This window comes from Argopecten irradians, chromosome 14 (genome assembly GCF_041381155.1).
Source record: "Argopecten irradians isolate NY chromosome 14, Ai_NY, whole genome shotgun sequence".
Classification (NCBI taxonomy): domain Eukaryota; kingdom Metazoa; phylum Mollusca; class Bivalvia; order Pectinida; family Pectinidae; genus Argopecten; species Argopecten irradians.
Window position 1 is genome coordinate 21,275,515 of NC_091147.1, and position 25,289 is coordinate 21,300,803.

The 25,289-nt window shown below is 34.1% G+C and overlaps 1 protein-coding gene across 2 annotated transcripts; it reads right to left on the minus strand.

The window, feature by feature from the left end:
• Window positions 1–1,012: 1,012 nt before the first annotated feature.
• LOC138307384 (uncharacterized) lies at window positions 1,013–24,863 on the minus strand. Of its 2 annotated transcripts, none has more exons than XM_069248095.1 (11): window positions 24,642–24,863; window positions 17,543–17,599; window positions 13,291–13,427; window positions 11,134–11,338; window positions 10,783–10,800; window positions 7,999–8,331; window positions 5,721–5,824; window positions 5,531–5,598; window positions 4,822–5,012; window positions 4,453–4,470; window positions 1,013–3,065 (listed from the first exon to the last, which is right to left on the minus strand). In XM_069248095.1, the coding sequence occupies exons 2-11, from the start codon at window positions 17,544–17,546 to the stop codon at window positions 2,488–2,490; spliced, it is 1,656 nt and encodes a 551-aa protein (XP_069104196.1). In that variant the 5' UTR covers window positions 17,547–17,599; window positions 24,642–24,863; the 3' UTR covers window positions 1,013–2,487. The 2 variants fall into 2 exon arrangements, with proteins under 2 accessions (XP_069104196.1, XP_069104195.1); XM_069248094.1 differs by lacking the exon at window positions 24,642–24,863 and adding an exon at window positions 19,374–19,870.
• Window positions 24,864–25,289: the final 426 nt, after the last annotated feature.

Here is a 25,289-nt window from a genome sequence, read left to right on the forward strand (position 1 = left end):
GAAGGCTGGATCTACCAAAATATATCCATGCTGTTCGGCAAAACGTTAAAATATGAGCGATGACTGGAAAGCGTGCCACTTGTGACGTCAAATGTGTGGCGAAATTTATATATAGTGCTCATCGGTATTGGATGCAAATTTAGTCGCCTATTTCCTCGGTGTGTGTGCGCAAAAAGCAAAGTCCTAAATTTAGTCGCCTTTTGCCGGGCAGCATATGTAAAGGATCAAAAACGCGTAGAACAGAACAGGAGCATGCTGGAAGTAGGGATAACTAATTGAAAAGCGAGTGATTAATTGATGTCAATAAGTATATTTAACGTTCGTTAATGCCTTTGGGATAGCGGGTCTGTAGATAGGTAATCCAGAATCTCTCTCTCGATCGACAATTGGTTTGTGTCCAGTAGGAAAAGTGCTCAATTGCAATCACCTGCATGTCTTTCCAACTAGGGCTGTGTAATTTGAAATGTCTGGCAACCGGATAGTCAGATTTGTTCTGTTTGATAGACCAGCGGTGATTGTTGATTCTGACGTGGAGTGGACCACCGGTTTCCCCAACGTATTTCATTGTGCATTTCCTACACGAGAGGAGGTAAATGACATTGGTGGATTTGCACGTCAGGTTCTGACAGATGTTGTATGCTCTGTTGTTGATACCACATTCAAATGTGTCTGTGGATGATGTGTATGGACACATGATGCACCGTTTGTTGCTGCATGTCTGGAATGAACCTGACTGTGCAGCATGAGCAACAGGAGGAAGTTTGCTGCTCACTACAAGGTCTTTTACATTTTTTTTGGTCTGCGGTAGGGTAGACTAAGCATAATACTTCTTTACTTATTTGGCTAAACTTTAAAAATGAAAAAAAGATATCGCTTTAATGAACAGATTAATTAACATAATCACAACCGACCCTTTTGCGAGATTATTATGTACATTACAAAAGACATATACATAACGTACCTACTATAGGTTACGTTAAGAGAAAAAAAAAGAAATAGATTGCTAACGAAGTAGCGTAGTGTAGTTTATTCAATGCGATATGACAACAACCAAACAAGGTATAAATAGGCATATATGGTAAAATGTATTTGTAGGTTATATGGTATAAACAATTTATAATAAAACATGTTTAAACTAGCACGTCTTTGACTACTTAATTCTAATTTAGTTTCATATTTGCAGAAATGGCTTCTAAATAAAAGGATTGACATTTTTAAAAATTAAAAAAATTTAAATTTTTTTAAAACTATAGCGAAATCGCATTCCAAATGATACTCGCAAAACCGCATGTTTATGAATGAGGATATCACTTCAAACATATTAAATCATTACATTGATAAAACGAGGTTAACATGATTCAGTTTATTTAAATATAGCTACGATTATGAATCCGAGATGAAGACAATAATGATTCGCTAATCTGCATTAATCTGCTTTTACATTGAATAAGACCAAATAAATCTACATCAAGTTCTTTCAAATAAAACTGCACACGACACTCCTACATTTCAAAGTATTTACAACGAAACATGATATCTAGTCTGTAGTAATGTCAATGTACATGGCATACCCTTTAAATAAATGTGATGACTTTCTCTAGAACTATATATTATGCTGATAGGCAATAATTCAATTCTCAATTGTTATTGGCTTAAATATTATTTTATCAATGCAAATGATTTCATAGAAATAGTCACTCAAAAAAACTTTTTGTGGTATATCTCCATAACATAAAAAAAGTCTTTTCAAGTTAATTCTAAATAATTGTTGGTTCATAGAAAAACACAAAATACATAGAAAATAATGACATATTCTATGTATTTATCGATGATGTCTGAATAGTAATATTGATCTATTATGGCCTGTTTGGCTTCGCGACTATACTATGAGGCAATAGTGCCCTCTCAACCAGGCCATTATGGGTTTAGTATATCACCCTTACATGTGTATGCACCATTGGCATTTCATAGTAACAGAAACACTTCAAGCGACACCTTGCCACGGACCTGCAGAAAAACAATATTTGCTTTTTTCCTGTCCGCCATCTTGACTTCTTGGTTGAAGGGCAACGTTATAATGACGTCATGTAATTGTGACGTCACAATAGATTAATGTTCAATTTCGGGTCACTTTGATAGTACCCGCTTTCCCATGCACTATTGCAAATAGTACTCATGTGTGTAGCCAGTCAGAATCCAGTGTCCTGTTACGTGATGTACAAAGGTATATTAGCTACAATATCAAATGAAATCTGAGTGTCAAACATTTCGCTCTCTTTTCTGTCTTTCCGCCGAAATAACGTCTTTGAATAACTTCTCCCAATAACGTTTTTATACAATACGTGTGGATATCTTTTAAAATTTGGAAACAACATTTCCTTACCTACCTTGGTACAAATAAGGTATACAAAATTTGAAGTTACCAAAATCGACTTGTTTTGCTATATACCGAAGCACATGGAAGAACGATATTTCCAAATAACATTTCTATAAGTTGTTGTTGATTTCACATGAGGACTGTTTTACCGTTGCTGCGATTCCCGCTAGCACCTGAAAGTCGGAAGCGTTGAATATGTACGTGTCGTTGTACGCGATGCTTTGTAACTCGTCATATCTAATGCCATCCCCTATAGCCACACACGCAATAAGGACTCCCTCTCTCTTCAGGATACCGGCAATTTGTGCAGGTTCATCTGTAGCTTTTCCATCAGTCATTAAGATAATTACTTTAGAGGCGTTTTCTCTTGCTCCGTTCACAGCGTTAAGTGAATACGACCTAACGAACTCTAACCCTCTGGCTATATACGTAAGTGCACCTGTGTACTCTGTATTGTTGATTGCTTTAGCGATGCTGTGATTACCAGTTACTCCATGGTACTCATTTAGCCAGAATTCGTTATTGGGAACAGTGGAATATTTGACAAGTCCTATTTGGATGTACTCTGGTCCAAGCAAAACACCAGCAGTAAAATTTTGAACGAAATATTTCATAAGAATGAAGTTTTCATCTCCAATGCTTCCAGATGCATCGAGGAGAAACACTACATCCGTCTTTGCAGCACAACCTGCAAAATATAACAAGGTCATAAATTAGACACTTTTAAGTCTTGAATGCAGTATCTGCACGTCTTAAAAATGTATATATTATCTTATTACAGTTGACTCTAAGCGTCAAGACATATTTACAAGAGCGTATCTTGTAACGGAGTTCTAAGGAGCACGTTAATCGCTTTTTTTCGATGACTAAATATCTTTTGTTAATACAACTAAAATTACTTCTTAAACAATTATCACACTACTAAAGACAATAAATAATATTGTGATGCATTTTAAACTCGATAAACCGATCCACGAAATATATATGACCAACGTATACTTGTAGAATAAATGTTTTACGAACAATAAACTTTCAATCATATAGAAAAAGTCAAATGAAAGTTCTGGTTGTACCATGGCGGTCCTAATTTACACATTGCTGAAACATATGAAATTAGATTTAGGGGTACAGGAACGACGACACATATGAATCTTTAATAGCACATTGAATTGTAGTATGTGACAGTCATATATGCATGGTATCTGATTTTCGTCTTATACTAGACTTTGTGAGTATTACGGATGTAAGTAATACATTTATAGAATTGTACATTTTATCTTTTTTTCATTTAATAAGCACGGAGACAAAATCAGTAATCTGAATTATATCCAAGGTATTGCTTTAATATTGTTATTAGACGTAAAATGTCGAATTGATAATTCGTGAAGAATGTAATGTTTAAAATAAACAAAAAAAACATTATTAACATTGTCAACGGCTGGTAACATTTATAATGTTATCGACAAACAAACCTGGGGTAAAATCAATCATTTGTTTTCCTAATTTATTGAACCATTGAACGCCAACTGGACAAAGGCAAATTCCATGAAGCGCGCTGTTTGGTTACAACTATATGTTGACATACCAAGGGATTTTGCATCTATAATAAATTAATCGTTCGTTATCGTCAAGGATGGAACAGCCATTTGAACAGCCATTTTTCGTGATCGCTGGAACAACAATTGTGATGTCACAATAATAATGACGTCATAATAAACGATTGAAGTTCATCGTCTATATGACTGCCAACTACGCTTGGCAAGGTTACATAGTGGGACTGTATTGAAAATGTAAATATTAAAAATTGAATGCTATCTACGAAGGTTTCCGCGATATTGTAAATAAATCATCGTGGTTATTCTTCGAAACGAGCAAAATAGTAATGTTACAAACGGAATGACGTTATTTTATGTTGCATGGGAACCACGAACACATCCGATTCTAATCATGACAAAATTCTTTATAATGTAGTAACAACGGAGGTTTTACATTGCGTCATGTAGCAGCTTTATTAACTACCACATTTATCAGCAAACTTAAAATTAGGGCTCTATCTTATGTTTAAAAATACTTACTAAATACATTGTTCACACCTAAAATCAAAACAAGAAGATATATATATTATTCTCATAAAATCACACAACCGTTAATTCAGTATAAAACTTTGTAAATAATCCATTCGAAACTAACCTTCACCCAAACAATTCTTGTCGTTAAACATGATGATAGTTTCTTGTATGCTTCGAATCGAAACTCATTAATTAATCATTTTCATTAACATGTTGTATAAACGAAATTTGCTTACAAGAAATGAAAAAAAGAAAAAAAAAGTCGTTTATGTTACTCAAACATCTTTATAAATCTATAGTATACAAAAACAGTAATCCTGTACTTGCATATTACAGAGTTGTTGACCGTTATCGTCGAGAGATGGGATGCCTTACCATTATAAGTAGTGATTTTGTTGGTACCCGTGATGACTGTCAGATCCTCAGACACTTTAGGTAAGGTGTCTCGCATTGCTTTCTCGACGTCAGCGGGGGTCAGTTTTGTCGTTATCTTATTGCCCGAGCCATCATCGATAGTAACCTCTGGCTTTATATGCATGGCAAGTTTGGCTATGACACTGCCATACCTGTAATAAACAAAAAATGTTCGTCATAAACATGTTAAACATTATATCCACCTATACACCATATCCACCTATGAAAGAGTTTTTTCTCTCAAACCTCGACGTTTAATTGCACTTAATAACTACGATATCCCGCCATTTTGAAATAAGTTCAAAACACCGCGACTGCAAGTTAGTTATCCGTACATAAAAAGAGTGTTATATGTTTTACGAATATTCCGTTGTATGCAATTTTATAGTAAAACCAGCCTGAAGATATGTTTAACATTTTACCGAGAAAATAGTAATTTGCTGACGCCATGACGTCACGAGGCTATACTGCATATATATCAAGGCAATACAGCTTCAGGTGACATGAGTGTATTGCATGAAACCAGTCAGTATATATTAGAACACCTGTAGGTATGAGAGAATACTGACATATCTGTTTAGCAGATGAGACGAGACGATATTGAATACAAGACCTTAATCGGTATTAACTACAACTAAAAATGTTTTAACATAATAAAAACCGTACTTACCTGAGTGATATTACTTTACTTTTCCTGTAGTTATTCTTCAAAACACTATGGCTATATACGTAATCCGTCTGAAAAGATACAGACATAATAATTAAATTCAAAATATATATAAAAAAATGCTTTTTTGCCGAATTCTCAAACAAAATGAATGTACCACATAACATTAAAATCTGCAAAATTTTGAACTTACTTCATATTCGACTGTCATAGCAAACGTTTTGAATTCGAGACTTTCTGGATCTGCGTAGGCAGGAATCCATGTGGCGGTCTCCAAGTGAAAAGATGTTATGAAATCTAAAATGAGAATGGGAATTGTTTGTTCTTTTCGGGAGGCTGAAGTTGGTTCCGAGTTCCGAGTTCCGAGTTCCGTTTAAGCTAAACGGAACTCGGAACCAGTTCCGAGTTCCGTTTAAGAATTTTGTTTTTTAAAATAAAATTAAATTAAATGTAATTTGAACATATTACAAATGTTCTCTCTTGTGTTTTGTAATTTTTTTTCATTTTTTTTTTTTTTTTGTAATTCCAAAGAACATCTATTTCCGTTTATGTAAAACGGAACTCGGAACCAGTTCCGAGTTCCGTTTAAGGAAATTATCTATCATTTTAGATAAAAATTGTCAATGTGCTTTGTACATATTAGAAATGTTGCCTGCTGACTTTTCTATTGGATTGGTATTGGTAAATCTACTTTAATTTGGTTTTCGATCAACTCCCAGTTCCGAGTTCCGTTTAAGGAAATTATCTATCATTTTAGATAAAAGTTGTCAATGTGCTTTGCACATATTAGAAATGTTGCTTGCTGACTTTTCTATTGGATTAATATTGGAAAATCTACTTTAATTTGGTTTTCGATCAACTCCCAGTTCCGAGTTCCGTTTAAGTAAAACGGAACTAGGAACCAGTTCCGAGTTCCGTTTAAGGAAATTTTCTATCATTTGAGATAAAATCATTCTATATGCCTAAGACATATGAGAAATGTTGCCTGTTGTCTTAAATCATAGATTAATATTGGTAAATTCACTTCAATTTAGTTTTCGGTCAACTCCCAGTTCCGAGTTCCGTTTAAGGAAATTATGTAACATTTTAGATAAAAGTTGTCAATGTGCTTTGCACATATTAGAAATGTTGCCTGCTGACTTTTCTTTTGGATTAGTATTGGTAAATCCACTTTAATTTGGTTTTCGATCAACTCCCAGTTCCGAGTTCCGTTTAAGGAAATTTTCTATCATTTTAGATAAAATCATTCAATATGCCTAAGATATATGAATAATGTTGCCTGTTGTCATTTTTCATGGGTTACTAGTGGTCAATCCACTTTAATTTAGTTTTCGATCGACTTCCATTTCCCAGTTCCGTTTAAGTAAAACGGAACTCGGAACCAGTTCCGAGTTTCGTTTAAGGAAATTTTCTATCATTTTAGATAAAATCATTCAATATGCCTAAAACATATGAATAATGTTGCTTGTTGTCATTTTTCATGGCTTACTAGTGGTAAATCCATTTATCTAAAATGATAGAAAATTTCCTTAAACGGAACTCGGAACTGGTTCCGAGTTCCGTTTTACTTAAACGGAACTCGGAAATGGGAGTTGATCGAAAACTGAATTAAAGTGGATTCATCACTAGTAACCCATGAAAAAAGACAACAGGCAACATTTCTCATATGTCTTAGGCATATAGAATGATTTCATCTAAATAGATGGAAAATTTCCTTAAACGGAACTCGGAACTGGTTCCGAGTTCCGTTTTACTTAAACGGAACTGGGAGATAGGAGTTGATCAAAAACTGAATTAAAGTAGATCCATCACTAGTAACCCATGAAAAAAGACAACTGGCAACATTTCTCATATGTGTTAGGCATATAGAATGATTTTATCCAAAATGATAGAAAATTTCCTTAAACTGGTTCCGAGTTCCGTTTTACTTAAACGGAACTCGGAACTGGTTCCGAGTTCCGTTTAGCTTAAACGGAACTCGGAACTCGGAACTCGGAACCAACTTCAGCCTCCCGTTCTTTTCAGGCCTAAATCCTACAAGTACGTTTATGATTTCAAAATGTTTATCAGCATAATAATTAAAAATGCTCCATCGCCTACACAGCACGAACAATCCTAATTATATGAACAATAATCTATGTTTATTCATGTAAATAAATGTTCTTATTAACACAAAAAAAACCATAAAATTAACTTGTTATGCTTTTGATACATGCGATCAATACTAAATTTCATATAGGGCATAGTGCAAAGGGTTTTTTTCCCGGATGAACTTAAAGTATCTTAAAGTAAAATAACTAGGCCAGATCTTTTCAGTGGGGGTAAAACTTTGGGTTGTCATTTTAGGTTGAAGTTGCAGACGACGTCTAATTCCGGTCACGTGCCAAGTTTCTAGGTTTTTTTTATTACAAAACATGTTTATCATTACAAAGATTTGATTGGGGATATACTAATGAGAAGATACACTATACCTGCAAAGTCTACCAGTAAATCAGTAGAACTGGTATTTTGATAAGACGACAGTTTATCATTGGTGGCCACACACCGGAATTCTGTTCCATTCAGGTCCGACTCGGCCAGAAGATAGTAGGTTTTCGTCACAGATGAGTAACAAAAATCATCCACGTCATCAGTTTTTGTTGTTGGAATAGCATCAAACCTGACAAAATCATATGAGTTCCTGGATTTTACATAGAGGTCGAGGCTTCCTCCCTCTGTAGCCAGTCTACCGGAACACTTTATACTGTATCGTTCGCCTTCCTCAACTGTGGTATTTCCTTCCAGTGTAAGCCCACTAGCGAGATCTATTATTGAAATAGGGTTTCCATAGTCATACATATTGCGTATATAAATGGACATTTAGTTTTGTATATTAAATATGATCCAATTTTCCATCATTCTCACTGTCTAATACATTGTCACGTGGAGGGCGATATTTAACATATTGACTTTAATTGAGCTAATATCATACAAATATCGACCTGTTTTCAGGTGGAAACGGTGATATATCAACTCGAGGAAGTGATATTACCCGAGGCCGAAGGCGAGTTGACATTGCGATTATGACGTCACAATACCCTGACGTCGAGATATTCGGGAAGATATAGTCAAGCCATTCCCCATGCATTTCTATATAACTAAGCACAAAGCAAACTTTAAAATAATTTTCATATCTAATATAGATAATAATATTACTCTATACACAGTTTTATTTCAGTCGACGTGTAAACCGATGACGAGGTGTCATGTCATATCGGAAAGAAACTGGTCAGACAATATCAAATATAATTTCACCGAACTCGTGATAAAAACTGTTTATTAGTCGAAACAAAAAAAGACAAATTTTCGCTCTCATTTTCAAATGATGTCATATCAACTAAACTATGCAACACATGTAAATATGTATGAGAAAGGAAGTTAAATGTAAGAATGGGTGTTGAATAAGAGGCCTCATACGCGAGAACGAAATATGTAAATGATAAATGATTTATTGAATATTTTTCCTTTCTTAAAAACTAATTTTCATACTGGATAGTATCATACTCATTTAAATCCTTAAAACTATTTGATGATTGGTTAAAAGTTAACGTTTAATAAAATAATTTCAAATTAACCAACAACCTTATATAAAATACACATTACTGAAATTATTAAAAGTCGTCAAGCTTTTGTATATGTAAATGTAATTTAATATTACAAATGTAGACTATGTGAAACGGAGCAGTCTCACTTTTACATATTTTATATAAGAGCTGTCTCCCCTGACATATTGTTGAAAATAACTATACACTAGATGCTCCGCCGCCTACAGAGCATTAATGATATTCATTATTTGAACAATAATTGGTGTTTAATCGTATATTATTATATATTATATATTATAAATGTTTAGTCTGTTTTTCTAACTTTAGATTACAGATTTGATAACATTTTTCATAACTTATGAAAAATAAAACATCTGATTTTTAAAACGTCGTATTTTGGAAGAGGGACCGCATGTACAGATTAACGGCAGAAATTCACTTTCACACATCCTAGTCCATACTGATACACATGTTGGATATGAACACATTGCAAATATATCGCGGGACTGAAATAACTGAAGTCATTGCAGTCCGGTGGCATGTTTTGATGCTCCACCTTTTTGGTTATATCAAAAGATTTACTTATGTTGTATATATGTTTATGCAGCATGGCTGACATTGTTGTTACCATGTCTGCCATGTTATTACTCGTCATTTAATAAAAATGACATTAACTGGACATTTTCATTCTCTGTTGTATTTTATATGATATACCCAAAAACTTAGCTTCAGTCGTGTCTTTTAGTCAGAGTGATGTAGATGTATAACATAAATACAATTTATACCGATAAATACATTTATGTTATATTTCGAAATTGTATGTAAATCGAGTTCACTTGAACCGATTTAGACATATGGCTATGTACCTTGAAAGATAAAGTAAATCGAGTTATCCCTATACCGATTTAGGTGATAAACCAATCAGAACTGGTTATTCGGTCACGTGACAAAACAAAGAAAAAATTTTGCTTGGGAAGATCGGTGCTCGGAATTCTGATTTCCCACCATCCCACCCATTTTCACATGTTTCTTTCTCCTAACTATCATACTTTGTCATGTACTTCGGATAATAATCTTTTTCTATGAAAATTTTTACAATTAATATTCTAACAAGAACTCATATTATGATCAGAATTCCGAGCACCGATCTTCCCAAGCAAATTTTTTTCTTTGTTCTGTCACGTGACCGAAAAACCAGTTCTGATTGGTTTATCACCTAAATCGGTATAGGGATAACTCGATTTACTCTATCTTTCAAGGTACATAGTCATATGTCTAAATCGGTTCAAGTGAACTCGATTTACATACAATTTCGAAATATAACATAAATGTATTTATCGGTATAAATTGTATAAGGTTATCTCCCTTTACTCATAAAATAATTATATATAGCAAGATGCATTGCCGATGTTGGTTTGCGGTTTAGAAACAATTGGTACATTACTTTAGTATTGACGGATCGACAGCTGTCAATCAAACCGCACGTGACTTTGTATTTTGTATTGTGTGTGCTACGATGTTTGCTCCGACATTGAATAGAAACACGTGCGTTTGTGAGCACGAGGCGTGGCTATATTACACCTGGCGATCGGCCAATTACAATGACCCTCAAAATGTGTTGCGTTTTTCCTCAAAGCATAAAATGTTATTGTTAATTAGTGAAGTACTTACCTGCAGTACACGACGTTTCTGTAAAGCAAACGTATTATATTACTCCTTTATAGTTTTTTATGATATATTGTGGGAAAATGAGGATTACAATATGTATTGTGTCGAGTTATCACAATGATCTTCATGTCAATGTATTTCAGTATTCATTCTTTTAAAAGATTTAAATAAAGTTTAGGTACACAATCTTTATCGCTGCTATATTTTATTTTTTTATTTATTTATTTATTTCACTTTTAGTGTATAAACTATGTTTTTAAATTAAGATTACCAGTTGTATAGAGCCAAATATATTTGGTTACAGCAGAGGCCTCTACCCGTCATACTGCCTTTAGTACACATTTCTAAAATTACCTTGTTGTTTGGAACTGTAAATAACTCCCAACGGTATCGCCACAACCACTGCTATAATGAGTATAGCATGGATCGAGGCAGTCAAGATGGTGCTGCATTTCCTTTTGGGTGGTGGCGGCGGTGGGATTGGGGTTGTTTGAGGTTTAGTTTGGATGGATATCATGCTGTCGTCACACTCCTCCTTTGTATTTGTCTGACGGATCGGCTAGAAAACACATACAGATATATTTCGAGTACGCATGATTTACTAAATGTTTAGAATTTCCGAAATAAGAAACAAAACTTTATTGAAACATGTTTAATGAAGTTTAATACGATCTATGATGGATTTAGGCTGCAAGCATTTATGTCCATATCATATAAATATTGATAATGATTAATTAACAATAACTTGTTACAACTTGTTAATAAACAGTGAACAATAGCTGCAATAATGTAGCTCAAAAGACTTTTAGACAGATAATGGAGCTACATCAATTGGTGCCTATTCCTGCTAATGGAGCAAAGACATATTTGTGCAAACCATTATCAAAACGTTTGTATACGTTTTGTTTATCTTGTTTGATATTACTTACCTACTAGGCAATAAAACTGAACCGTATAAAATATCAAATTCACAGCGAGACATTATTTTTTCACATACAAATATGATGGTCTTTTCGAAGAACAATTATACGGTAAGTCTACAAATTATGAATTTGACGTCTTATGTGTGGTAAAGTACATATTAAGAATGGTCGTTATGTTTCTTTTGGACAAAAATAAGATATTAATGCATGTATACGGAGCTGTGCTCAGGATTTACCTAACTGGTTTTCAATCGATTATCAAAAAAATGATCTCATATTTAATCGGGCAGCGGTTCAAAATCTTAATATAAACCGGCTTAAGGTCACTTTTAGCCAGTTATAGGTTCATCCTGTACATTCCATGAAATACATGTATAACTTAAAGAACTACAAAAGGATTTACGCTAACTGTGTTTTAAGGCTTGATTAAACAACATGTCTATCGCTTTATTTTATCATCAAAATTAAGCCACTATTTCACTTAAATAGTATTCCTATTTAACCTGCTTGCAATGAAATGAATAAGCATGTATCATTTTTGTATGATAAATGCATGTAAGACAAATAAAACGGGCGTCCATTGTTGTATGAAAAAGACGATCACCTACGTTTGGATACAGAATGAAACAAAGACATAATTTTATTCATTTTGACCCACTTATGTCCCGCCCCTCTGGCCCCTGGCGATCGGCCAGGACCAATATGGATATGATGTTAAAATGCTATCTCAGGCTAATAATTCTAACCCAGTTTGACTAATTTCCTAGAAAATTGAGGAAATAATGCTCATAAATGTTTTTTTTATATAAACTACAGTAAATTTAACCCCCTCTCAGGGGGAAATCTGAGACCCCAGGGTCATGATGTTCTCAAGTTTTGTACAGGAACTTAGGACCTTTCAATTTATGAAGAGTTATTCATTTTACCACATCTGAGAGTGGAGAAGAAGATTTTTTTGGACATTTTAGTCAATTTTACCCCATTTGGCCCCTTCCACAGCCCCCTGGGGATGGGGACCACACAATTCTCAATTTTGATTGGCCGTATATCTAAGAAGAGTTGTGCAAAGTTTCATTGAATTTGCTTCAAAAGTTTTGGAGAAGAAGTCGGAAGTGTAAATTGTTCACGTACATACAACGCATGACAGACGACGGACGACGCAAGACCCACGACGGACGACGGTCAAAACGTGATTAGAACGCAAAACTTCGTTGCAGGTGACCGAAATACCTGACCAATTAGAAAGTCATATTGAGCATGAAAACAAAGAAATTATTTATAACAATTGATTTTTCGTTTTATGACCTGTATATAACACTTTTTATCATTACAGGAAAATGTTTCAATTAATCAATACATTGCCATATAAAAACTCTTGATTGTGGTGAAGTAAGCGGGGACGTTCGGAATATTTTCATTTAAACAGTTACCTGCCCTTAGGATAAGCTATACAATAATGAAGCACTTTTAATGTCGCTCTTTATGTTAAAAATGGAAACAGTTTTTCAAATCATATTTCAAATAAGAAAGCTATTCTCCCGACGAAACGACGCAAGACTGAACATTATATGATTGATCAAACACCTACCTGTTTAGGCATGTTGGAAGTCATCTTACACAGGGTTGGTGACACGGTGGCTTCATCATAGTCTTCTAGTGCTATATCAACCGTGTCGTTGTGGTGCACTTCATTGCATCTATCACGGGATGCATTTACATAATCATCTGTTCAGAGTAAGAAGGGGATACTATTGTAACCCATACTATATAGACACAGCTTACTTTTCTCACCAATTTACAGTAAATGTGTAACTACAGTAACCGGTTTGTTTTTGCGTTTTTGCGTATTTTGCGGATAAATACAGTTCCGATAGAGTATTTCACCTGTAAATTAAATCGCTGTGGTATTATCGTTTTCCATGGAAACGAGTTATTAGGTCGCCACAACAATATGTTGGGTTAAAGTGTATATACTTGTTAAATTGTCTATTGACAGAAACGCAATATATTGTTTTGTCAAGCAACATAATTTTTTATTTGATACGTTGTAAACATGTCTTTCCAACTGCGGTTATATTAGGCCATGGACTAGGAGGGTCCCACATGCACCCCCTCCCCCAAACCTCCGAACCAATATTTTTCTGAACCCTTATGACCCACTGATCACAAATCAAAATGTTAACATTGCATAAGTTGGGATAAACTTCCGGTTATGACGTCATCAAGATGGCCGCCATCTCGAATTTCACTAAAAATTGAAAAATAGTCATAACATTAACATTTTGCAACCGAAGTAGACAAATGAGGTATCAAAATGACCACAATAGAACGACAAATACATATCAGGACCAAATAATCCAATATTTGTAGTGATTTGTACGGAAGACATGAAAAAATAAGCTTTTAAGCTCAAAAATGGTGATTTTTCGGCAAATTTTTCATGCTTGGCTTAACGCAGCAAAAATGTGTCCCAACAACAAATTATTACTCGTAATCAGTTATTTAAACTCCTTTCAATCAGTAAAAACAAAAACAAAAACAAAAATATATAGAAATGCAAAAAAAAAAGAATTATTTTTATACTTGTAGATTAGCAGCGTCTCAAAATTAATTATTACAGCACAACACCTACTGATAGCGTAACAAATGTAACCTAAGCTAAGCCTGTGTTTCGGTTAATATCATTAACAGTTCCCAAAGCGTTTGTGTCTTTGAGAATGAGTAGATTCATTGTTTATTTCCTATGCTTAGCTTAAGCAAAATGTCAGATGGTTACTACAATGTCACTAATATGTCTTTAACTGATAACCGTTATCATTGTGCGTGCTTTCACGCCTCACTGCACTATCCAATGAAGAGACTCGGCATAACTGGTAGCTGGTACACGCAGTCCGAATCAGAGTACTCGAGATATCAGTATCCAATTCCTCGAAAGCCAGAGCGTCTTTTATGACCCATCCATGGCCAGAGTTCATATCAGGAACAACAGGTTCAGGGATGTGGGATCTCTTTCAGATTCTAACATATCGTACGTATATGCTGTTTCAGACTTCTCCGACATAATGGAAATTACACCAGATGCACAATCTTCCTATGGTGGAATTGGTTCTCCTTAGCACATAGCTCCATAATTCGTATGAAGTACTATTCATCAATCTTGTGGACCCTCGTGCAACCATAAATGGCACAGGTGATATCATCGAGGTCATTAACGAGGGCATAAATGTTAAATAATTTTCATTGGTCTGACTTTTCCTACTCCCTTGAATGTGCTGGTTGTGTCACATCTGGTGTATGCGCAAAGAGACCATTGAAGACTCTCCCGTAAAAAGTTCTCTAAAGTGCTTTCCAGACTTGGTAAAGAGTGAAACGTCACTGCAGACCTAATTCATGACCTCAAAGAATCCACCTGTGCCATCTATGGTCACTGAGGTTCACAAGAATGAGGAATTGTGCTTCATACGAATTAAGGAGAACCAACTCAACCCTCCGCAGAATGTTGATCTGGTGTCTTTTCCATCATGCCGGGGAAGTCTGGAACATCTATACGATATGTGAATCTAGGTGAAACTAGGTTGGAAACAGGAAGAGCTCCCACATTCCTGAATCCGATGTTTCTGATGTTAACTCTGACCATGGACAGTTGACAAGTTAGAACCACGATGGTAACCCGGTAATGTAATGTCACATCATGTCACCGAGGTCGAAGACGACACTCTTGCGAGAAAGCACGCACTACGAAAATAATAAGCATTAAGAACTAGTGAAAGAATTATGTGACACATCGAGTTACCATCTTACATTTCCTTGCGTTATACACAGGAATTAAACAATGGATGTGCTCATTCTAAAAGACACAACATGTTTCGGAAAGTGTCATGGTATTTACGGAACTTTAATTTGATACCCTAAAGCTATTAGTTAGCGTTTTGCTGTAATAATTCAGTTTGAGAGGCTACTAGTCTACAAAATTTTGAACATGAAAATGGATTATTTTGAAGTCCCACTTAGATATTCAGCCAACTTAAAATTCAAATTTGTTAAGATATCAATCGTCAATAGCCAATGTTATATTCAGGAAATTCCAAGACACCAGGAAACTGTAGTGCTAGCGGTTTGGAAAAAATAACAATCATATGCCGCTTACGGTGATGTTTTGTAAACCAAATGATGGTATGAAAATTCTCTTTTGCATTTCTATATAATTGTGTTGTTGTTCTAACCGATTGATAAAAGGTCAAATAACTGATTGTGAATAATAATTTGTTGTTGGGAAACAATTTTGCTGCGTCAAGCCAAATATGAAAAAATGCTGAAAAAATACCATTTATGAGCTTCAAATATTATTTTTTTCATTTCCTGTGTTCAAATCACTACATATTTTGGATTATTAGGTCCTGACATGTATTTGTTGTTCTATTGTGGTCATTTTGATACCTCATTTGTCTACTTCAGTTGAAAAATGTCAATGTTATGCCTATTTTTCATTTTTTCAGTGAAATTCGAGATGGTGGCCATCTTGATGACGTCATAACCGGAACTTATAGGATGTTAACATTGGTTTTTGTTGTTTTTGTTGCTTAAACTGATTGACAAGTGGTCAAAAAACTTATTAGAAATAATATTTTGCTGTTGGGAAACATTTTTGCTGCGTCAAGCAAAATATGAAAAATTTGCTGAAAAATCACAATTTTTGAGCTTAAAATCCGATTTTTTCATTTCCTGCGTAGAAATCACTACATATATTGGATTTTTTGGTTCTAGCCCATGACCTATATGGGTCTATCATATGAAGGATACATGGGATATTCTAGGAGTATCTTCTCTCGTACCCCAACGTTTTATGCCATTTACCAATGCCCCGCCATGTTGAAATACGTTCGAAAAATACCGTGACTGCAAGTCCATTATCCGTACAGGAAAATTGAAAATAGTGTGATACTTATAACAAATATTCTGTTGTTTGCATCTTTTATACTGAAAGCGGCCTTGTTTCTAAAAACCATGTTAAAATGTTACTGAGAAAGTAACAATGTTGTTGACGCAGTGACGTCACGTGGTTGTGTAGCATTGGTAGCCACAGCTGACACGAATGTATTATAAGACTCATACGTGGATATGAAGGATAGGGATATTCTACCCGAGGGTAAAAAAAATGTTGTAAACCCAGAGGCTTGCCGAAGAATTTGCAACAGTTTGTGACCCCGAGGGTATAATATCCCTATTCTTCATATCCACGTATGATAAAGGTATTTTTTGTCATACCTTAACGTTTTATTGCAATTTTTCTTCTATGATTTCCACCTTTTTGACATAAATTCGAAGAAAAATCGTGACCGCAAGTCAATTCTCCATACATGAAAATTGCGTGATATTTTCAATGCCAATCCCGTTGTTTGTATCTTTTAAAGTAAATACAGTTTAGTTTCTGAAAAAAAGTTAATATTGTACCGAAAAAAATAAAAGAGTAATTTTGTTAACACTGTGACGTCCTGAGTCTTTATTGCATAGGTAGCCACGCAATACAGCTTCAGGTGACGTGGGTGTATTGCCCCATACCAACCAGTATGTATGTATGTATGTATGAGAGAAAACATGATACACAGTGCTACACGTATAGGTATGAGAGAGATACCTGTCATAACTGCCATGTCTTAAAAAATAAACCATGCTAGTATTGTTAATGCCTTGTTAAGTATGTCATGGTATCCTTTTAATTACTTATTGACAGTAGAAAAATTATCATTTTAATAAAGAAACATATACAAAATATAAAACAACTATGCATGTACTTAGATAGACGATTGGCGATAACAATCAACGTTGAATATAATACTTACCCATTGTTTGCTTCCCGGTGGATGATTTCAGGTCCTAATTTTAATTTACACTTCAACCTTGCGCCCAAACAAAAAATAATTACATATGCATTAGAGCGTTATCGTAATTAAATCGGCGTGAAAATATAGTTAAGAATGAAAAAGAAAAAAATACTCGCCTCATAAATAAGTAATCAATATCATATCATTACCAATTTCCGCTGGAAAGACTAGTCTAGTTCGACACAAAAATTATCTTACATGTCTTGGTGGCGCTATTTGTTAACACCCACCCCACCCCCTCCCCCTCTATCCCCCTTTTTAATGTGATTATTGTTTTGTTAGTTTGTATAATGTCTTCATGACAATATTTTCTTTTGTTTGTTGCATTGAATATGGGTGTAAATATTACTTAGTCATCAAACTTTAGACTGGAAATTTTCATTCATATTAATTGTTGTGGTATTGCGCCAGTGTATAGATGCATAGAAATAATTATCAATAGATTTGAACAGTAGATAATGCCATTGATGAGGAATTATGTAAACCCGTTAGACTGGTCAGAACAATTGAGTAGCCTTATATCGTACCATATATAACTGTAAAATGAGAACATGCGACGGTACTTCTTGCTATTGTCAACCTCAATGGTTTTTTTTTAAAAAGACATAAATATGTATAATGTTTTGAAGCTTGCATAGGTAACTCTATAACACTGGATCTTTAAGGTCTATAAGATACGAATCACTTATAGGGCAAAGAAGTAATTTTAACAGTGTGGACAAAAGATTGTCGACTGTCGAGGAACCGTAATCAAACAATAAAATAGAACATAAACCACATTCTTGAAGAATTGGAAAAGAATAAAACAGAGACGTCTAAAGAAAACAATGAATATCTAATCCATCACATACGTCTACAATAATGATCACTGAGGTAAAATATCAAAATATTATAAAACAAACCATTACAAAAGTGATAGAAAAAAACATAATCTTTGGGGGACATACACGAAATACAAATGTATATGTTCAGAGAGTCTTTCTTCTTTTATAATGTCACTTCTGCAATGATTTTATCTTGTGGATATCTGACCAATATAAAAAAGCGTTGGATTAAAAAGTGAGAATTGGGGGTTCAATTCACCTACACAATGGCGGAATAATTAATTGTTACCCGACGTTTCATTCCCTTTCAAACCAAAAGCTCAAAGTAATGTTTAATGTAAGACATATTATAAAAAAATGTTGGTTTAAAGGGGGACATTGCTGCATATACCATGATCATGGTAAGGAAGTATTAAGTCTATGCGTACATTAGGGGAATAGAGCGGATCTAACCAAAGTTAAAAAGATTGTATCCTTGAGAACTGCGTGTAATGTAAAAAAATGGAGTCAAGCAATTTCTAGCAATAACTCGATGAAATTTAATATAACAAATAATATAACGTTACTATAATAATATAATCAACTTCCATCTGTATACTGATTATTGAGCAATTTAATTGGAATCTGAACATAGGTACAATGTATAACGCACACAATGAAAATGTTTAACATAATTTACATTTTTAGACACGTTATGTTTAAGAAATATGTTTAGCTTCGGGAAAATAAAACGACCTGCTAGTTAGTTATTATAGACTTGTTGCTCGGCATGTAGTATTCCATACATCTTAAGCATTCGACTATTGCGACGAACAAAGCAAGTTAGACTCCATTGGTAATGAGATTGTTATTAAATTCACGCATATAAATATAGTCTTTATCTAGTTTCTTATAATTGTGGCTAAGTATGGACATTTGAATAATATATGTTATATAAAATTTAATGATTTATGGGTTATATTTACCTTGGCGATCCCCGTCTTCCTATCAATCTTGTTTCATTTTTTTCAATAATTATATGCACATATTACTTCCGGGTTTTACGTTTTGGCAAACGTTAGTGACATAGGCTATATTTGAAATACGATGTGTAACATGTTTTAAAGTTACTAAATCATTAGATTTACATAGATTTCTTAGGGTTTTTGACTTCCTACAAACGTTCTTATACCTGGAATTAGAAAGTTTTCAAAATTACAACATTTAATTTGAACTATTGGCAATGTTTATCAATGTTAAAATATCGCCAAACACAACAAGAAATTGTATCTGTCGGCATTGAATGTTTACAACGGAAAGAACCGAGTGCATCTTTGAGTTCAGAATTGAGGTCGCTGAAAATCTCACCCGGCTAATGGATATAGATGTAATAATACCACTAAGAGGCAATTTATATTTTATCGGTTACATTGGCGTGATTAAGCGTAATAGCCGATACATTTACAGCGTATCTCAGTGGCGTAGAAAGAAACTTAATTGGGGGGGGGGGGGGGGGCAAAGGTCCTCAGTATTTGGACCCCCCCCCTCCTCGCCCCGCACCCACAGGAGGAGATTGATTTTTTAATTCAACACACAACCATATATACTTTATAAACTTTTTTCATATATCGTTGAGTAGAATCCTTGTACACATTTATAGACAGTGGCGTCGATAAACGGAAACTAATGAATACGCAAATTGCCATGCTAGCGCCAAAGGTGCGATATTTTGGTGTTTGGGGGGCGACAATCTCCTACGAGAAAAAATATTACGATTTAGAATGGCTAAGATGAGTTTAACGATGCATTTTGATGAATTTGCGAGCGCCGAAGACGCGAGAATTTGGTGTTTGAGGGGTCCGGGGGTCTCCCCCGGGAAATACATTACGATTTAGAATTTTACGATGCATTTTGATGAATGTGGGAGCGCCTGAAGGCGCGAGATTTGGGTGTTTGAGGAGGTCAGAGGGTCTCCCCCGGGTAAAAATATTAGATTTAGAATGGCTGTGATGAGTTTTACGATATATTTTAATGATTTTAAAGCGTTCTTAACATAATACTTTTTTTTTATTTAAAGTTACCTGCATTAAGAATTGGTAATTGTGAATGCCGTCATATCTATGCAACTCGATCTGAACATACTGGCTTCACACCATCGGTACATTGTTGTTTAACACAAAATAATAATGAATTAATTGTTTTGCTAAGTCATATAAACAGATGAATCTTTTAAGAGACATTTTTTAAAATAGTACGTAGAATCCCCTGATTGACATTTTAAGTCTAGTTCACGAAAATGTGCAGGAGGACCCTTTTTTCTTTCAAATGTGCAATTTTAGAACATTTCAGTCGGCGAAAATGGAGGGGGGGCAACAAGAAATGTTTGCCCTCGTCCTGGGAAACGGGGAGAAAACTAGTGACATACAATGTATAGGGGAATGTCCATTAGACGGATAGAGACTATAACTAGGTATATATAGGGAATGTCCATTAGACGGATAGACACTATAACTAAGGATATATAGGGAATTTCCATTAGACGGATATATATTATAGCTAGGGCTATATAAGGAAAGTCCATTAGACGGATAAAGACTATAACTAGAGATATATAGGGAATGCCCATTTGACGGATAGACATTATAACTAAGGATATACAATGTATACGGAATGTCAAATATTGATATAATGATAAAAGAAATACACGTACTTACTTAGTCCGCTAAACATGCCTATATTATTAGTGTTTCGCCATTTTTTCCTTATTATAAAGTCTATATATTAGGCTATTTTTTAAAAGCCTAATAATATTGGCAGGTTTAGCGGAATAGTACATAATATCATGACAAATGAAAATAAAATAATGTTAGAAGCAAGTATAAAACCATATAATATAATGAAAACCCTTCTTTATGGCTACAAAAACCTGTACAGTATAGGATTATTTAAACTTAGAAACTCTTCACAAAACTTTTGCATACGTTTCAACGTTTATTAACACAGTAATCAGGAACCTGTAGTCGATAAATTTGTGTTTTCAGTCGATAGTAGATATGTCCATTAGACAGATGAGATTTCCTTCGATCGGATGTTTGGAATGTTCACGCGTCGCGCATGCACATAGGGGTTGTTTACACTCGCCGAAAGATAATAATATGAAATAGTGACTAGGTCGGTCCTATTTATTTTCAGTTTTTCTCCATTTTGAACAAAATTGCTATACAAACTTTTAAATATTGTTATTAACACAAAATACACAACTTTTACAATTAATTTTAGTCCTATAATTCTTTTTATCTTTTATTACATGATTTTTTAGCGATTTAGTCCCTTTAATTAGGCAGTTGGTAATTTAGATAGCGATATTATGTTTCGGTTAGCTTATTTTTTAATTCAGATTACGCCTATAATGATAATGGTAACTATTGATCAACACACAACAACAAATGCAAATATAAATTACCATAGGTCTGAGTTGTAATAATATGGTATCCTTAGACTCGTAGACATACATCGATAAGCTTTTCATTTCTTGGTATGTGTACGAGATTATTTTTTTTTTTAATTTTTAATTTATACTTAATTAAAACCAATTTAAGTTTGCGTGTAAATTATTTTCGCGTATTCCGCGTTCGATTAGAATTCGCAAAATGAATTGGCGCAAAACGAATTACAAGTACAGAAGAATCGTGACATTAAATCGCAGTAAAAATATTGTTTAGAATCAAAACGAGATATTAATGCGTCCATAAATATATTGGGCGCTTTTAGTTAACGATTACTGTATGTTTTTGTACGTTTTTATTAAGTAATTCTGATTATATTTTCTTCTGTTTTTGTATTAACAATTCTTAGTCATCAAACTTCAGACTGGAAATTTTCATTCATTTTCATTGTTGTGGTATTGCGCAAGTGTATAGATGTATAGAAATAATTATCAATAGATTTGAACTTAAATCAGTAGATAATGCCATTGATGAGGAATTATGTAAACCCGTTAGACTGGTCAGAACAATTGAATAGCTTTATGTCTTACCATATATAACTGTGACATGAGAACATACGACGGTACTTCTTGCTATTGTCAACCTCAATGTCTTTTAAAAAGACATAAATATATATAAAGTTTTGAAGCTTGCATGGGTAACTCTATAACACTGGATCTTTATAGACATAGGTCTGTAAGATACGAATTACTTATAGGGCAAAGACGTAATTTTAACAGTGTGGACAAAAGATTGTCTACTTTTCGAGGCGATCTGCTTCTTTGTTAAGACCCAAGAAGAACAAAAGACTTTTTTTGTTAAACGCTCCCGGCTGTTAGGAAGGCACTTGGTTCTGTCCCCTGGCCGAGACACATTCAAAATCTATAAAAGTGGTAGTTTCTGCTCCTGCTTAGCGCTAGGGTAAGGGAGCGGGATGACCGATTTACCCGTTGTCATTATATGGTGACCGGGAGGGGTGTGCTGCTTGGTGGGCAACAGTTCCACAATACAAGAGGAAACAACACGAACATACCGAAGTCTAACAAAACACTCACCTCACACTACATAATGCTACAAACCGCATATATTGCAGACCGTCTTTTCATGACCCTGGCTGATCATGGGACGTGAATTAATCAAACAAACAAACGTTTTCCCGAATCGGTGATTATTGAGACATATAATGATCTAACATCTTGTAATGTTTAGCATGATAAAGTACGTTTATTACTTTGAAAATCTACCGATATTGTTGTTAATCATTTCATGACAATATACGAAATATATCAAAATAATCAGAATAAAAGCATGTAAAAGAAATTGCAAAGGCAGACACAAGGGAAATTTCCATTGCGTAGATTCGTTTTTCATAGATTACAATATTTAACTTATTACGTATTGTTTACAATGAATGAGTTTCCATATTAATGAGTCATGATTGTTTATGTAAAGTAATAATCTAACTATGCATTTGAAGGTTTGAGAGTTCAATACTCATTATACTTGTCTCTACAAACTGATGGTTTATCCCAATGAGGTTGTTCCTTTGGTCGTCATCCCGAATTATAAAACCCAGGCTGTACAAAATATCTTATCACAATTTAAAGCCTAAATATATTCTAATGATGTCACATATAACGCAATGTTAACACAGAGGAACCGTAGGCAAACAATAAAATAGAACAGAAACCACATGCTGGAAGAATTGGAAAAGAATAGAACAGAGACGTCTAAAAGAAAACAATGAATATCTAATCCATCACATACGTCTACAACATGTACAATGATCACTGAGGTAAAATATCAAAATATTTTAAAAAGAAACCATTACAAAAATGATAGAAAAAAACCATAATCTTTGGGGGACATACACGAAATATATGTTCAGAGTGTCTTTCTTCTTTTATTATGTATATTAAAAATGTCAATTCTGCAATGATTGTATCTTGGGGATATCTGACCAATATAAAAAAGGGTTGGATTAAAAAGTGTGAATAGGGGGTTCAATTTACCAACACAATTGCGGAATAAGCAATTGTTACTCGACGTTTAATTCCTTTTTAAACCAAAAACTCAAAGTAATGTTTTATGTAAGACATATTGTAAAAATGTTGGTTTAAAGGGGGACATTGCTGCATATACCATGATCATGGTAGGGAAGTATTAAGTCCATGCGTACATTCGGGGAATGAAGCGGATTTAACGAAAGTTAAAAAGATGGTATCCTTGTGAACTAACTGTAATAATATAAAAACACAAATGCAGTAAAGCAATTTCGATCAATTAACCGATGAAATTTGGTTTTATTTTAATATGAACTGAAACAAATAAAATACTATAACGTTACTGTTATCATAGAATCAACTTCCGTGCGTAAACTGGTTAATGAGCAATTAAATTGGAATCTGAACATAGGTAGAGCGCACATGTGTACTTGCAAATGTATACTTTACTGGGTGTTACTGAAGATGTTTAACATAATGTTACATTTGAGACACGTTATGTTAAAGAAATAAGTTTAGCTTGGGGAAAATAAAACGACATGCTAGTTAGTTATTATAGACTTGTGGCTCGGCATGTAGTGTTTCATACATCTTAAGCATTCGACTATTGCGACGAACAAAGCAAGTTAGACTCTATTGATAATGAGATTGTTATTAAATTCACGCATATAAATATAGTCTTTATTTAGTTTCTTATAATCGTGGCTAAGTATGGACATTTGAATATATGTTATACAATATTTAATGATGTATGGGTCATATTTACCTTGGCGATCCCCGTCTTCCTATCAACCTTGTTTCATAGTTTTCAGTAATTATGTGAACATATTACTTCCGGGTTTTACGTTTTGGCAAACGTTAGTGACACATGCTATATTTGAAATACAATGTGTAATGTGTATTAATTAGGCAGTGGATAATTAACATAGTGATACCATGTATCGGTTTATTTATTTTCTTAAATCAGATTTCGCATATAATGATAATGATTACCATTGATCAACACACACAACAACAAATGCAAATATTAATTACCATAGGTCTTAGTTGTAATACAGTTATATGATATCAATAGACTTGTAGACTTACATCGATAAGCTTTTCATCTTTTGTTATGTATACGAGATTATATTGAATTTTTGAATTTTAAATTCATTCTTAATTAAAATTAATTAAAACCAATTTATTTTCGCGTGCAAATTATTTCCGCGTATTCCGCGTTCAATTAAAATTCGCAAAATGAAATTGGCGCAAAACAAATAACAAGTACAGTAGAACATTATACATGTAAATCGTGACATTAAATCGCAGTGAAAATATAGTTTAGGACCAAAACGATATATTAATGCGTCCCATAAATATATTGGGCGCTTTTAGTTAACAATTACTGTATATTTTTGTACGTTTGTATTAA

Bases quoted from the DNA above. Each gene is read 5' to 3' on its own strand.
- LOC138307384 (XM_069248095.1), bottom strand. The intron at 5,825-7,998 runs GTATAGTGTATC...TTCTCATTTTAG, and splicing joins TTTACTGGTAGACTTTGCAG to ATTTCATAACATCTTTTCAC. The intron at 5,599-5,720 runs GTAAGTTCAAAA...GTATCTTTTCAG, and splicing joins CTATGACAGTCGAATATGAA to ACGGATTACGTATATAGCCA.